Raw genomic sequence first — 16221 nt, 5'->3', positions numbered from 1 at the left:
CTGGCCTGTGATGGCAAATGCACACACTGGCATTTTGAATCAGAAAAGAAAATACAGTTAAATTTGTCTACAAAGCCTTTACTTGCATTTTCTCAGAACTAAAAGTCAAACTAGCAGATTTTTCCCCCTAATTTTCCATACATCAGTACATCAAAGGAAGTGCAAATGCCAAAAAAATTACAGTAAAAGACAAAAGGCAAAAAAAAAAAATTTTTCATTTTCTTTGCGGTTTGATTGTGACAGTAAATGTATGTATTGATTCTTTATTTGTATATGATTTACTTGTTTGTTTCAGATGTAGGCTTTTTCTCATGTAACTTATTTTTCTGTGCATGGGTGCACAGTACTATACTGCCCTCTACTGGTAAATAGGTTTAGTTTTTTTGTCTCCCTTAAAGGTCCTTTTTGTAATTACCTTCTGCAACATGTAACTATATTTATTTACCATGAGGGGGCAGTATTTTACCAGTGGGTCTGTTAACTTCTGATTTTTCTGTTTAGTTCCACCCCCAGTATGCTTACCTGATTAAATAAAGGTTACACTGATTTGTTGCAGCTTCTTCTGGTACAGATGTGTTATTAGATATGTTATCACCCAGCACATAAGGCAGACACCAGAGCTTTTAGTATCACAGGATTAATTTAAGTGAAAAATTTGGATGTAATGTACATAACTACAGCTAGGACAGCATAACGAGGTGTAGCAAGAAATGATGTCCCTCACAGACCATTACAGCCATTAGGTGAACTTCATTCATTGCACTGTATATTTTGTAATTTTGTAATATTGTGCTATAGTTATAGCTCTAATATCTCTGTATATTTGCAATTTGTATACTTGTATATTGTCTTATAGTTTTTATACTTATTTGTTTTTTTCTGTAAGCACGAAGTACCGCAGCAATTTCCTAATGCTGTGAACCTGTTCACCCATATGGCAATAAAAACCTTCTGATTCTGATTCTGATTCTGATTCTGATTCTGATTAGGCTCTCCGTCTGCATTAAGCAGCACTGCAGCCTTTGGACAGCTCATTCAAACAAATGTCTCCTTTCTTCATGCTTTCAGCTTCTTTGATCTGACACAAATCTGCATTTTAATCCTACTTCCCTAAACGTCCAGTGTAACCTTATGTTTTTAAAGATGTGGGCCAGAAATTTGAATCTGATGCTTCCTCTGCTTCCCTCTGGCTGCAGGCCATGTTCCAGATCTCCCTCAGAGGCTTTGCAACCAGATAAAAAATAGTAATAATTAAGCTGGAGGTTTGTGGATTGATTCTGTTGGAAACACCGGCCCTGAATAATACACCCATGCATGCAGGGAAAGAAAACAAGAAAAGAAAGTGGGTCACTCAAATAAATAAGTCAATATGCACACGAGAGCATTTAGGCATGAATGGATCCGGGTTTGTCTTTGGGATCAGTTCCTGCAGCAGAGATGGCCTTCAGAGGGAGACGGCATCAGTGGGAAGGAAGGAAAGAAGGAAGACAGGGACCCAGGAGGGATTTTATCACACTGAGTGTAAACAGGACTGAGCACTGCCTGCAAAACTGGCATTTCCTGACCAGAGCGATCTGAAACACCGCAGAGATGAAGACTTTAAAGGAGGTCGTCCTGTTATTACAGAGTGCTCTGTGACTGTGACTACCAGGAGGAAATTCTGTGCAAACTTTACATAGAAAAAAAAAAATCTGCTTGTTTTTTTCTGAATTAAAGAGATGACCCAGAAGAGCCTCTGTTGACTTGATGTTTATGAGCAATAATGACCCCCGTGCTTAGTTTGATACAGGTTTATTTGGTTCAGGGTCTGAAATGCTGGGAGATACTGACACCTCTGTCACAGCCTGAATGCAGCGTCTTATATCCTGAAGCTCATCCTGAAATATGAACCAGCCCATCTGTAACAGTACCATTTGCATTGCTCCACACAGCTGGTATCTGCTTTTGGGGACTTTATTATATATTTTTTCATTATAGAAAATGTGAGCAGACTTTTTTATAGTTAATGAAACAATTTCCAATAATTATCCAATTCAGAAAACCCCCCCAAAACAGGAAGATTTATATTATTTTGTCAAATGAATGCATTATGCATGGATAAATTTGATTGGCAGTTCTGTGCAAATTAAATTAAAGTTAATTTAGATAAAACTTCAAAAATAGTGCTTCAATATGGCGGTGCTGTGGTGAGACTTCCATGTGGAAGTTCAGTGAAGGCTCCTCTGCTGCCACTGCTGCTGCTCCTTTACATGAGAGACCTTCTTAGTTAATGTATTTTCCTAGAAGGCTCATTCTCTACAACTGCTGGACAATTTAGACTTCAAAAATTGTCGAAAACTATGTATGTATTTAAGAAAAACAAGTGATGAAAGATGTAAAATGGGATTTGTCCAGCTTAGGCATCAACGATAACCTTTTTCTGAGATATTTTAGTTGCTGTGTGCTGTGCTTGGAGCAACCCTGCTACCACATGTAGATTTTAAAAGTGTTGTTTAATAAATTCTTTACCATAAAGTTAAAGATCATCACCCTCATACTGAATACTCCTTCAATTTGAGATAAGATTTAATTTATATTAATTTCAGCAACTTTCAAAATCTGCCTTTCAGTACTGATTTTCAAATCTTTGCTCAAATACATGATTCATATTATAATTCAGACTAGTACAAAGGCAACAGATCAATGATTGTGATATAAATGTGACTAATTAATACTCAGGACCAAAGAAATGCTGTTTAATAATATTTTATATGTTTATATATATATATATATGTATAACGTGTGTTTGTAATGTTTGTGGTAACAGGGTTGCAAATCAGTGCTAGTATTTTCTCAGAAAAAGATTCAGCAGTGGGATTTAATGGTCTGTGAAAGTCAAGAATAAATGTGGTGGCTGTGGCTCTGGGTCAGGAGGCAGTGCAGGTAACCTACTAATCGGAAGGTTGGTGGTTTGATTCCTGGCTGCTCCAGTCTGCATGCTAAAGTATCCTTGGGCAAGATACTGAACACCAAGTTGCTCTCAGATGCACCTGTCAGAGTGTGAATGTTAGACAGTAAGCACTTAGCTGTAGAAGGTGCTGGTGTGAATGGGTAAATGCAAACGTGTTGTATAACGTGCTTTGAGTGCTCAGCTGGAGCAGAAAAGCGCTATATAACTAGTCCATTTACCTTAAATAACGGAAGCACTTTGGAATAAATTTGTCATCTTTTGGTAATGCGGTGACACAATTTAGTCAGAAAAATTTAGTCAGAAAATGAAATTGAAAAAATACAAAAATACATCAAAGTGTCCTTTGGGCTACTCATGGTGTTAGCACAGGGCTGGCTTATCTCACTGTTTTATCTCTTGCTTTTCCAGGCTAAAGAGGTTTTAGTAACAGGTTTAAATGTAGGATGGGGGACACAACTTGCAGTGCATAGCTGCTGTTTTTTACAGCACCTTAATGTTAAATAAAGTGGTTTAACAATCACAAATTCAAAACAAAAAAGTGGATTTACAGCATATTTAACATGAAGTTTGGTTATCAAGGAGTTGATACAAGAGAAAAAGGACATTTTGGGAGTTTCTAAGAGCTATTTTGTATTTTAAATAATATTTTGGAACCTCTTTTTCAACCACAAGGTTTACATTTTGTAATATACACAGGAAACGTATGTTTTTGTATTTTGCACACGGATTATTTTCAGATTCATGGTTGGGGCAGAAAATGTCTTGAAATTGTCGAATGATCCGCAATGCAACAAATAATGAATAATTGAATAAACTTTAGTAGGTTCTTCGAATTTCCCCTGCGACTTTCAGTAGGCATGTCCCTCGCAGTCTGCCGTAGCAGGTCTTATCACTCATTACCGGAAGCTCCGAAGTCCTTTCCCCCGCAGACTTCAACATGGTGAGCAGTTTCCACTCAATGATCCTCTCTGAAATAATCCCTAAACATCACTTTTATCTGCCATACTATTAAACCATTATCCGTCCGGCTTTAATTTACAGCACCTTAGTAAATAAAGGATGTATATATTGTAGCTTGAAGCGGTGATTCTCGCTCTTTATTAATGTTTTAAAATGACCTGACTCCACTGTGCGGGTGGCTTGTTAGCTCGATGCGGCTATCGCTGTTAGCCTGCTAAAAGAAAAAAAGAGCTTTGGTGTTGTGAAGAAGAGGTATTTGGGGGGTTTTTAAGTGTTTTCTTTTTTCTTAAATGCAGATAAAAGTTAACGTTAGAAAATAATAAGTGTCTGTTAAACGTGTTGCATCGTTATCCCGGCTAGGCCGCATCCTGCTGTGCTAATGTGGACTCATGGAGCGCAGCCTGCTAACAGGACCGGCCGCCGGGTTCAAACTGCGCTCACCGGCCTTCCTGTCGGGATTTGCTTTCTGCTACAAAGTCGCTGTCACTGTTTGTGTGTCAGAGGGCCCACGGCCGGTTGTTTACACGGTTTTTGCTAACGGGCTCTGTTCCTTCTTCTCCAGGCCAGAGGACCGAAGAAGCATCTGAAGCGCGTCGCAGCGCCGAAGCACTGGATGCTGGACAAGCTCACCGGAGTGTTTGTAAGTAACGTCTTCACACACACTAACGACACATAACGTTTGGTTATTGTAGCTCAGTGCAGAGCTTGGACCTTGTTTAATTACACGGTGGTGCGGTGGTAAGCGCTGTCGCCTCACTGGCTGGGTCTTTCTGTACGGATTTTGCCGCTTTCCCCCCTCTGTCTTTATGTGTTCTCTACTTCCTCCAGTAGTCCACAGACATGCATGTTAATCGTAGGTAAGAATAGTGTGTGTGAATGAATCTTTCTGTGTTAGCCCTGTGATAGACAGGTGACCTGTCGGGGGTCCAAACCCTGATAAGTGAATGTAATATAGTGCAACACCATAGGCAGTTTGACTTAAACAGGGTGGATGGAGCTATTCACAATATTTAAGCCTACACATTTAATCCTGTATAGGTGTGTTTGTGTTAGTCCCAGTTATTTGTTGAGATTAACAGAACATAGGTATCCTTGACATGCTTAACAGCACAGAAAATTAGTAAGATTTTAATTATTGTGGGGCAAACTGTATACTGCTACTTTCAGCTGCTCCTTTAAGATTCTCCACAGCAGATCATCTGCCTTCACCTCACCCTATCCCTAGCTCCTTCTCTCACACCAACTCTCTGCATGTCCTCCTTCACTACATCCATGATTTTTTTTTTTAACCTCCTGCCTGGCAGCTCCTTCTTCAACATCCTTTGTCCAATATATCCACTGTCCCTCCTCTGCACATGTCCAAACCATCTCAGCCTTACCTCTCTAACTTTGTCTCCAAAGCTGTTCCTCTGATGTACTCATTTCTAATCCTGATAACTCCCAATGAAACTCTTCAGCTCTGTCACCTCCAGCTCAGCCTGCTGTCTTTTTGTCAGTGCTGTCGTCTCCAAACTACACATTATAGCAGCTCTCACTACCATCCTGTGAACCTTCCCTTTTACTCTTGGAGCATACCGGATGCTTGTACAATTAAATTACTTAAGTCTTGGCGGATGCTTGTCTGGTAGAGAAGGTCAAACAGTTAATGATGTCCATAAGGTAATCTCTGGCTCCCATGTAATAGTGTTAGATGATATCCATAAGCCGGGGCTGAGTTTGCACCAGGGGTGAGCCTTCCTTCCCGTTAGTCTTTACAAGTCTTCCTGAAGTATGGAGAAAGTATAACACTTGTGTGAAATGGCAATTTGAGGTGAAACGATTCTATTTTTATGTGCTACATGGAAATATGAGTCTGTGACTGCAGTGAAAATGTCCAGATTCAGTTCATGCTTAGTTTTATCTGCTAGCATTGAGTCAGACGTGACTGCTGAATAGAAATGCATCTCTGCTAATGAGACTTTATCGCTTTTTGTCATTTTAATTGTCAGAATTTATACAGTTTAATCCTTACTTTGCTGGAATTGGTGTTGGCAGTAAATGAGAAGCTTGCATATTAAGATGTGTGATTGGAAGGCTATAAGATAAGTAAGATGCATCTTTAAAGCTGATCAGTATCTTCAGCGAGTCTTTAATCCTGGGGTTGAAGTCCAGCTCCAGAGTGTTGGGCTGCAGCTCCTCCTGCTTCTGCACTGCTGCCATGACAAACTTGGTGTAGTGACACATGAACTAGTGCTGTGTCTTCAGTGACTTTCAGTCCACAGCGGCTCTCCTGTGCAGAATGAGGACTACTGCTGCAGTCTAAGACTTGTGGTGGTGGAGTCTAAGGAGGGAGGAGCGCGTCAGAACAGCAACCTGACCAGCTGGTGGCAAACACACAAGTGAATGAACTTTCAAAATAAGCATGAGTATGTACAGCCAATTGGTAGTGGAGGGCATTGGAGGGATGAATCAGTCACCAACTCGAGTCTGCGTGAGAATTGTCTAATAAGCATAAAACAGAGCACACACACAAAAATGATAACCAGTTAAGCACTTGTCTGAAAATCAGTTTGAATCGATTTACTGAGTACAATGCCCCTTTCGTCCATTTCTCAGGCTCCTCGTCCTTCCACCGGTCCCCACAAGCTGAGGGAGTGTTTGCCCCTCATCATCTTCCTGAGGAACCGCCTCAAGTATGCCCTGACTGGGGACGAGGTGAAGAAGATCTGCATGCAGAGGTTCATCAAGATCGACGGCAAGGTCCGCACTGATATCACCTACCCTGCTGGATTCATGGGTGAGTTTTAGGGCCTTCTCCACGGCTCAGATCTGCTGGAGGGTTCGCCTCCCAGTGACGAGTGAGATTTTATCTGCCAGAGTCATTAATGTCTAAAATTAATAAGAAAAATAGTCCTAAATTCGTTTTTTTCCTGTAAATTTGCTGAAGGTAATAAAAGATGTCAGAGTGGGAAAAAATATTAAAACAAGTAAGATTATTTTTTTAAGTAGTTGCAGTTTTTATGCCACTTGCACATTGTTGCAGTTCTTATTAAATATAAAATCACAAACAGAATATTCAGGTCCACAAATTAAATTGGGTTATGTAAAAAAAAAAATTTTAGCAGTAACTTTAATGGCAAAAAAAAAAAAATCTTCAAACAGAGGGTAGTTTTAGGTCCACCGGACTTCTGAGGCTGCGTTATAGGTGGAAATACAAAATGAAAACAACAGTAAGTGACGTCTTCAGTTGGTTGGCAAAGAAAAGCATCAAATGCTGTCTGAAATGGGGACAGTTACCTCTTCAATAGCTGGAAATCCAGGTTAAAATTGATGCTTGTTCAGAAAGTCTGAATGTGTGTGTTGTGTCGACGTTGGTCCGTCTTAATTTTAGTTTATTTAGGTCTTGAAGTTCTCAGATTTGGAATTTATTCCTAAATCACGTGGAATTCCTAGTTTTAAGGTTTTTTTGGTTAGCGTCAGTGCTGCCAAATGATTTCATAGGCTTAAGTAGCTCTGTAAATGTTTTTGGGGTGTTTAATGTGAAAGGAGCAGTGATGAATGTGTTGGTTTGATCAGCAATGAGCTGAAACTACACAACCAATTCCTCTAAGAAGTTCTGAGCTCCAGCTGCAACAATAAATCAGTTTCTGAAGTACACAGACCTCTTTCTCTCAGGGAGCCAAACATTTTCTTTCACCAACTCATCAATGCATTCCGACTTAGTATATAATGTTTGAGTTTTTAAAAATGCCATTTGTGTGGTTGTCATCTGAATTAAACCGGTGAGTTTCGAGCCCACTCCTGGACTTTTCAGGGTCGTGCAGAAGTTCCCAGGGTGAGTACTTCTTTCTCCCCTGAAAGTGGAAGAATCCTCTTCATACATAAGTGGCACCACCATTGAAGTTGAATAAAACAACTTGAGTTATTTGCTTCAATGATGAAGTAAAAAAAAAATCCAGTGAAATAAATCTCCAAACACCGGCTTTGTCTCTTTGGTCGTCAGTGATGACAGCCAAGCCAGTAATTCGGAGCAGGAGTTGGAGCAGCAGTGACAGACACGCCTCCTCCTACCGTTAGTTTTCTCTCCACCTCAGCGCCGACCAACAGCCTCATATGGAGGTGTGGCTTTTTAATTTCCAAATCCAAGGGAAGCCTCCACTGCAGGGTGGTTGTGGCCTATTTATATACTGTACATGCACAGTAAACAGTCGCTCTGGTCCGGTGAGGTTTGTAATAAATATTTTTGTTGTGCTAATGACGCAGGTGGTTTGTGTCATTATGTTGGTAGGTGGAAATCAATCAATTAGTACCTGATGGGTCAATTTGAATGAGCTTTTTCTTTTCTTTTGACTTTTGGGTTACTTGAAGCAAAAAGACTCCATGATATTCTTTGAAATCTTGACTGTGCTAAGATTGGTCCCGACACCAAACAGCTCTCTAATGATGCGTTACCTTTATCTGGCAGATTTGCAGTGGACCTTAGTCTCCTGCTTTTGGAGTGTTTCCACCCAGAGCTTTTTGACAGCTGTTTGGCTCTCCACACCTACTCTCACAGCCTCTGTTTTTGTTGACTGGCAAACACTTTGTGTAGATTACCACCACCCTCTGCTAGTGGGAGTTTGTTACATCCAGGTGCCAGTAAGAAGAAAAAAAAAAAAACAAGTTTGCTCCAGTAGTGTGGGCATAACTTGCAAAAGTTTAAATACTTCAGCAGATTAAGGCTGGAAATTATTCCTTCGTGTTTTATTGCCAGCTTTAAGAGCATCGGAGGTCTTAAATCTCTGCTAAATATAATCTCAACATTAGCTCATAAATGTAGGAAAGTAGTAGTTGAAGTTAAGTGTAATTTTTTTGCTTTTCGAGCTGTTGGTTGAAAATATCCTGAGACTCATTTAACTGACCCCTCGCTGAAGGGTTTTCAGCCTAACTGATGCTGCGTACTCTTTGTTTATGCAGATGTGATCAGCATCGAGAAGACCGGTGAGCACTTCCGCCTGATCTATGACGTGAAGGGACGCTTCACCGTCCACCGCATCACTGCCGAGGAGGCCAAGGTGAGCACTTTAATTCATCCTAAACACTCGAATGATCAAACTGCAATCGGGTCATTTAAGACACCAGCATGTTGTGTTTAGGAATACTTCTTATAATGGCTTTGTTTGTTTATCTATGTCAGATACTCTGAAAATTTCTAATGTCATTGGTTACAGATTGATCATTCATTTCAAAATGAGAATTGTACCAACAAATCAAACAACTAATGACCCCGCTCAGTCACTTGAAGGTTAAGAGTTGCCATGAAAAGTCTGTGTCAGAGTTAAGGAGCGGGATTCAAACCAGTAACAGTTTTAGTAATGTCAGTGTGTTTTAGTCAGCTTGGTAGGGCTTAAAGATCTGGTGAGTTCCTGGTTGTCCTACTGGCCACGGTGGTTATTTGAGATGAGGTTTGAGGATTTTAACTTTTTAAGGAAAGGCTGTGACAGCTGGTGGGTTAAATTTAAATTTGTTAGACCTAATCACACGTTGCTGCACGTCTCCTGAAGCGTGTCATCTCCCTCTGCAGTACAAGCTGTGCAAGGTGAAGAAGATCCTCATTGGCACCAAAGGAATCCCTCACCTGGTGACCCACGACGCCCGCACCATCCGCTACCCTGACCCCCTCATCAAGGTCAACGACACAGTTCGCATCGACCTGGAGAGTGGCAAGATTACAGATTTCATTAAGTTTGATACCGGTAGGTTCAGCTCGCTGCAGAAACTGCAGGCTGCTGCTTATTTTCCTTTTAATGAACAACATTTCTGACCTTTGATCTTCATGCCTCCTCCTCCTTCAGGTAACCTGTGCATGGTGACCGGTGGTGCTAACTTGGGGCGTATCGGTGTGATCACCAACAGGGAGCGTCATCCTGGCTCCTTTGACGTGGTGCACGTCAAGGACAGCACAGGCAACAGCTTTGCTACCAGGCTCTCCAACATCTTCGTCATTGGCAAGGTGAGAAATATTCACTCACTGTCTGAAGAGCTTCTGTGCTTCCACTGTTGGATTCAAAACTAATTGCAAGAGCACAGCATCATATCCGGCAAACTCACTATGCTAAATTTTATACTTTGAGTCGCAACAGAAGAAAAGACCTGATTGAGATTAACATGAGTCAGGTGACTTTGGAGCAGTGATGACAAGTTGTGGTTTTGATCAGCGATGAAAATAAACTACCAATTCCTCTAAGAAGTTCTGAGCTCCATGACCAACTGCTTTCAACGCTCTTTCTTTCATGCAGCTTAACAGCGTGGAAACAGGACTGTGCCTTCATGCAGCAGAAAGCAGCATTTAGGAGTTAATATTGGACTCATTAACTAAATGTTGTTGTGCACTGTTTGACTGCGTCCCTTGGGAGGAAACTAAATGCAAGCAAGACATCCAGTTAGGGTTCCTGCATGTCATTAAAAAGTCTGAGTCTGAAATGAAAATAAAGGAGAATAAAGTGTTGGAAAAGTCTTAAATTTTCCATTGAATTTGCTGCAGGTATTACACCTGTAAAAACACTGTTGAAAACCATCATATTTAGAAGCATGTGCTATTAAAACAAAGTGGATCTGGCAGCAACCAGAGTCCACAAGAGGGAGTGAAGTGCCTCAAACACACTCCAGCTTTTGTTCTGCTGATTTTGGCTCACAGTGAGGAGCTAAGCTGTGTGAAAAGCTTTATGAACTCTTCTCTGTCTCACTGAATCGCACATTAATGATGACGAGGACCTGGCCGTGCGGTGGAGAGAGTGGTTAATAAAACACTCCTCCCTGCTGCCTGACATTTATTTGGCGGCCGGTGTGATCGGATCTGTCGCCGGCACAGTCGTCTCTTTGCTGTGTGACATTTATGTGGCGGCCTCGGCCCTGCTCTTTTCTTCACTTTGATGACGGCTCCTTGTTGAAGTGTTGGCGGGCAGATAAATGTTGGCACAATCAAGTGTAATGTGTGTATATTGTTACTGACTGAAGCGGTTTTCTCACACTGAATATTTAAAGGGACATTTCCTCTGAATAAATCTGCTGAGCTTGGAAAAATGCACCTGTTGAGGTGTTTTTTCCACTTTTTAAAAAAAAGAAATTTATTTTTTAAAACCCTAGTTTCCTAACTACTCTGATTTCCTGTCTTATTGCAGGGCAACAAGCCATGGGTGTCCATGCCTAGAGGAAAGGGAATCCGTCTGACCATCGCCGAAGAGAGAGACAAGAGGCTGGCCGCCAAACAGGGCAGCAGCTAAACTGGCCCCAAAACAGACAGCCTGACCCCTGGTTTTCAAATAAACTGTTATTTACAAAACACTCAGATTGGTCTTGTGCTTTATTACGCTGCAAATGTGCACCGTGTGGTGTTGAATCCTGAAATGACTCAAAAGATGTAAAAATTAGTCCTTAAATGGTGCATTTCAGTAAAAATGGGCAGTCAGACAAAGACAGCAGTTAAGCTTTTTTTTTTTTTTAATTGATAAAGTAATATGTATTTTTTTCCTTTTGTTTTTTTGGCAGTGAAATTGATATTTTGGTCAAACCTGCAGGTTTATTATGATTTTAATCTTGTATTTGTTGGTTTCTTGGCCACTTTTTACAACTCAAAAGTGAACACTTCCAAAAATGTGACAAATTACTTAAAACTGATTTTTTTTTTTTAAAAAAAAAAAGCATATTAGAGGAAATAAATAATTTGAAGATGAGTGCAGCACATGGTGCTTTTTGGACTAATAAACACTAAGTCACTAATGATTTCTTGTTTAAGCATTATTTGGATAATGCTGTTAAGTTTTCAAATGAGTCTTAATGAAAACATTGCTGACCCAAAACATTTTGAACCAAAATTGATGAAACTGGAAATACTCCTTGCAGGGCCCAAGAGCATGTTTTTATTTTCCATTCACCAACATTTTTCAAAAACTTAAAAAAAAAAATCCCCCTCTCATCATTGGTCAAACTTTAAAATTCATATCTCTGAATTTTTTATCTATTGTAATGAAAATTTCTACTCAGGTATAAACAATTACTGGTGATAATTCATTCTTTTTCTATTTTAAAGTACTCAGTAATGCAAAGTGAACTACAAACCCTACACAAAAATCACACACAATTCATATCTGCAAATGTTCGTTTTTGTTTTTATAGAGGATGCTAGTTTGGTACATAAATTAATAAAATATATCCAGACTATATATGCTATTTGTTCATGTGGATCACATTTTTTAAAATAAAGAGTGGAGTGTGACTACATTGTGTGCTCTCTATTACAACGTAGAATCAGCACATAGAAAGTTTGGGGTGGGCAAAGTATGCAGTCTAGTGAATGCGCTTCCACTTTGTTAGACACACCTGTTGAACTGCTTGTTAATGCAAATCTCTAATCAGCCAATCACATGGCAGCAGCTCAGTGCATTTAGGCATGTAGACATGATCAAGAAGATGTGCTGAAGTTCAAACTGAACATCAGAGTAGGGAAGAAAGGTGAATTAAGTGACTTTAAATGTGGCCGATTGGCTGGTCTGAATATTTCAGATACTGCTGATCTGCTGGGATTTTCTCACACAACCATCTCTACGGGCTGAAAAAGAAAACCTGTGAGCGGCAGTTCTCTGGCTGAAAATGCCTTGTTGATGTCAGAGGAGGATGGGTCGGACTATATTGAGCTGATAGGAAGGCAACAGTAACTCAAATAACCACTCGTTACAAACAAGGTATGCAGAAGGGCATCACTGAAGGCACATCAAACCTTGAAGCGGCTGGGCTACAGCAGCAGAAGACCGCATTGGGTATCGCTCCTGTCAGCTAAGAACAGGAAACTGAGGCTACACACAGGCTCACCAAACCGACAACGGGGTTGGAAAAGTGTTGCCTGGTCTGACGAGTCTCGGTTTCTGCTGTGACATTCAGATGGTAGGGTCAGAATTTGAAATAAACAACATGGAAGCATGGATCCATCCTGCCTTGCTGTAACAGTGTGGGAGATATTTTATTGGCACACACTGGGCCCCTTAGTACCAACCGAGCATCATTTACACACCTCAGCCTACCTGAATATTGTTGCTGACTATGTTTATCCCCTTTATGATGACAGTGTACTCATCTTCTGTACTCTTCTTCATCTTCCAGCAGGATAAAGCACCATGTCACAAAGCTCATCTCAAACTGGTTTCTTGAGCTGGTTTCAGTGAGATAACTGTATTCAAATGACCTCCACAGTCAGCAGATCTCAGTCCCATCGAGCACCTTTGGGGTGTGGTGGAGCGGGAGATTCAACAAATCTGCAGCAACTGTGTGATGCTGTCATGTCAATATGGACCAAAATCTCTGAAGAATGCTTCCAGCACCTTGTTGAATCTGTGCCATGAAGAATTAAAGCATTTCTGAAGACATTCTGAAGTCCAACCCAGTAGTAGCAAGGTGTACCTAATAAAGTGGCAAAGAGAGTTACTATTGGCTTAATCTAAATCAAAGGTCTGTGAGGAAAAAGGTTTAAATTAAGAATTTAGAGATCCGGTATCTGAGTATGTATTTGCCAAAATTAGAAACCAATTTATGGACATTGGGGTGGCACCTTCACCTCACAGCAAGAAGGTCCTGGGTTTGAATCCAGGCTGTTTCCCATGTATGTGTGGATTGTCTCAGGATACTTCCTCCCACAGTCCACAAACATGCACGCTAGGTTAATTGGTGTTTCTATGGTGTGAATGTAAACGTCTCTGTGTTAGCCCTGTGACAGACTGGCAACCAGTCCAGGGTGTAACCCGCCTCCCACCAGCCCTAATGTGGATAAGCATGAGGCAGCAATGGGAGCACTTAAGAAACTGTGAATCTTGGCTTTTAGGATCTATTAATCCTTGAAGTAACTGAGTGATAACTTTGTTATTATGTTTTATTATTTTAAAAACAGACTGTGAGCAAATGGGCTTTCTATGAGAAGGCCTGTGGATCATAAGTGAGTCTGTATGTTGTATTCTTCTCTCTAATCCCTCCATGTTCTCTGCTTTAGACACATCCATCTGTTTATATACTCCTAATCCCTCTCCTGCTTCCTTTCTCCCTTTTCTGATCTCAGCAACAGTCTTTTCCTTCTCTTTCTGTCTGTCCCGTTTTCTAACCCTTTCCTTCCTCCTTCCCTCTCTCTGTTTAATTTTGTATTTATCCTTCCATCCTTCCTCCAGTTTCTCCTCACTGTTTCTTTCTCGCTATGGATCCCTCCCATCCTTTCTCTCTCTGAGTGCCACCTTGCATCCTTTTTTCAAATCCCACTTTGCCTTCATCCTTCCAGTTTCCATCTTTTGTCCAAAATAGCTTCCGCATTTCATCATCCCTCTATCCCATTTAATCTTCCCCTCCATTCCTCCTTGTTGTAAGCAAAAATCAGCCTCCTTTATATTCCTTCTTTCTTTACATTGATTCCTACCTTCTCTCCTTCCTTCATTCCTCTGTCCTTTGCTCTAACCACCTTCTCTTCTTTTCCATGCCTCGTTCTCTTTGTGTTCTGACTTCAGTGCCCGTCCATATGGTGACTGCTGGGATGCAGCCTGCTCATGCACTGCAGAAACCTGGCCTGGCAAACACCACCTCAGTGTGTGTGTGTCTGTGTGTGTGTGTGTGCAGGAAAAGAGCAGGATATCAATGCTGCCCTCTTCCCTCCGTGACTTTGATTTCCAACCCCGCCCCCTTCAGCACATGACATACAACAACATGCACAGCAGGAACGTGTGTGTCCGTGTGTGTCAGAGTGTTCGGAGAGCCACGGTTCACTCCCATGACCGTCTGCTCTCTGACACTCTGAACGGTACAGTAATCCATCATTGCTGGCAGCCATAAGTAAGGACAGTGTGTGAGGACAGTGAGTCTGTTCAACATCTAATATCTGCAAAATACAACTTCGAACAGCCCGGTTGCTTTATCTGGAAATGGTGGGATTTAGAAATCCAGCAATGCTACCACTGTTTCAGCTCGGCTCTTATTTTTCACTGCTTTACATACAATTTATACCTAAAGTGGCCTTATAGATATACTGTAGAAAAGACTTTAGTATGGTAGTTAACATCAGGACATTACAGACTCAGCATCTCATACTTTGTTACTGTAAGCTTAATCAAGCCTCAGCTTTACCTAAACCAGAGACTGTATATAAAAAACAGACGTAGCTCCCAGGTCTAAAAAAATGATTCACATCTTGGCCAGTAGGGGGCAACCCCTCTGATTGCAAAAAAAAAAAATCTAATTCAATAAGAAAATAACCCTGCTACTTACTTGATCTATGAGCTCAGGAAACACTTTCCTGATGAGCTTATGGCTTCAGTTGCTAGTTTTGAGTTGCTTGTAATACAACATGAAAATTATGGTCCTGTCAGGAGAATAAGACACAAAGAAGCAGGGTATACTGTACAGTGACTGACGAAGTGTGTAGCGTTCTTGATTTCTCACCCCTGATCCACCCATATCTTGTGTCTTCTCCTTTTTATATAAAGTTTATGATCAAAACTTAACTGTTCTCTAAGCTGAATGCTAATGATTGTACTAACATTTTGACAAGGCCAAAATATACCCCAAATAATATAAAATGTTAACAAAAGTTGTCATGAAAGATATAAATTTGCACTAATAATCATACATTTTTCACTATCATGCATCATTTACTTTTGTTAGCCATGGTTCTGCCTATATATTGTTGACAGCTCAGCAAATTGTTGAGAAAAAAAAGATGAATTATTGCTTTGACTTGAGTGGGCATTCATTTGATCTTTTTTGCAGTCAGAAGCTACATTTTCTGCTAATTATGATCCCATATAAATGCTTCCAGGTTGTTTTGAACTGAATACTATGAATTCTAGTGAGTATAAAATAAAACATAGGCTAATTATACATTACAGCTACAGTTTGTTACATTAGCATGCTTACGTTAGCAGTATCTAGAAATATTTTAACTGAGCTTTGAAGTGAATACTAATGTTTATGCAAATATTACTGGATGCGGAAAGCAGCTCTTAATTACTGTCTCTTTAATGCTAACATGTTTTACAAAAAACATTTAGCATGTTACCATCTTTATGTTAGCATACTGACACCAGTGCACTTTCATGCCAACGTTTAAAGTATTTTAACATTTTTAGCATGCAAGAACTTAAAATATCAACATTAGCTTGTAATCTTTTAGCGTAATATGACATAAGCTGGCACATTATCATTCTAGCTTTTTGTGTGCGGCATTAAAATGGAAAAACCCGAGCATAGCTTCATGCTCTCTGTTAACGTGTTAACATGCAAATGTTTAGTCAAACAGATAATTTTAAGTTAATATGCAAAAGAAACAA

General features: G+C 40.3%; 1 protein-coding gene and 2 non-coding genes across 3 annotated transcripts; all 3 read left to right on the top strand.

Annotated features, from left to right (window-relative positions):
• The first annotated feature begins 3819 nt into the window (after positions 1-3819).
• Positions 3820-11205, top strand: rps4x (ribosomal protein S4 X-linked). The gene is made up of 7 exons (XM_030753716.1): positions 3820-3890; positions 4473-4550; positions 6506-6686; positions 8846-8943; positions 9453-9624; positions 9724-9881; positions 11050-11205. The coding sequence occupies exons 1-7, from the start codon at positions 3888-3890 to the stop codon at positions 11149-11151; spliced, it is 792 nt and encodes a 263-aa protein (XP_030609576.1). The 5' UTR covers positions 3820-3887; the 3' UTR covers positions 11152-11205.
• On the top strand, positions 7438-7513 carry LOC115797639 (small nucleolar RNA SNORD61). Its single transcript, XR_004021448.1, has one exon. It is a non-coding gene; the product is annotated as a small nucleolar RNA SNORD61 (small nucleolar RNA).
• On the top strand, positions 10057-10129 carry LOC115797638 (small nucleolar RNA SNORD61). Its single transcript, XR_004021447.1, has one exon. It is a non-coding gene; the product is annotated as a small nucleolar RNA SNORD61 (small nucleolar RNA).
• Positions 11206-16221: the final 5016 nt, after the last annotated feature.

The sequence above is a fragment of the Archocentrus centrarchus genome, chromosome 18, assembly GCF_007364275.1.
Source record: "Archocentrus centrarchus isolate MPI-CPG fArcCen1 chromosome 18, fArcCen1, whole genome shotgun sequence".
Classification (NCBI taxonomy): domain Eukaryota; kingdom Metazoa; phylum Chordata; class Actinopteri; order Cichliformes; family Cichlidae; genus Archocentrus; species Archocentrus centrarchus.
Note: the sequence above shows the minus strand (reverse complement) of the source record. Positions and strands in the feature narration are given on the sequence as shown.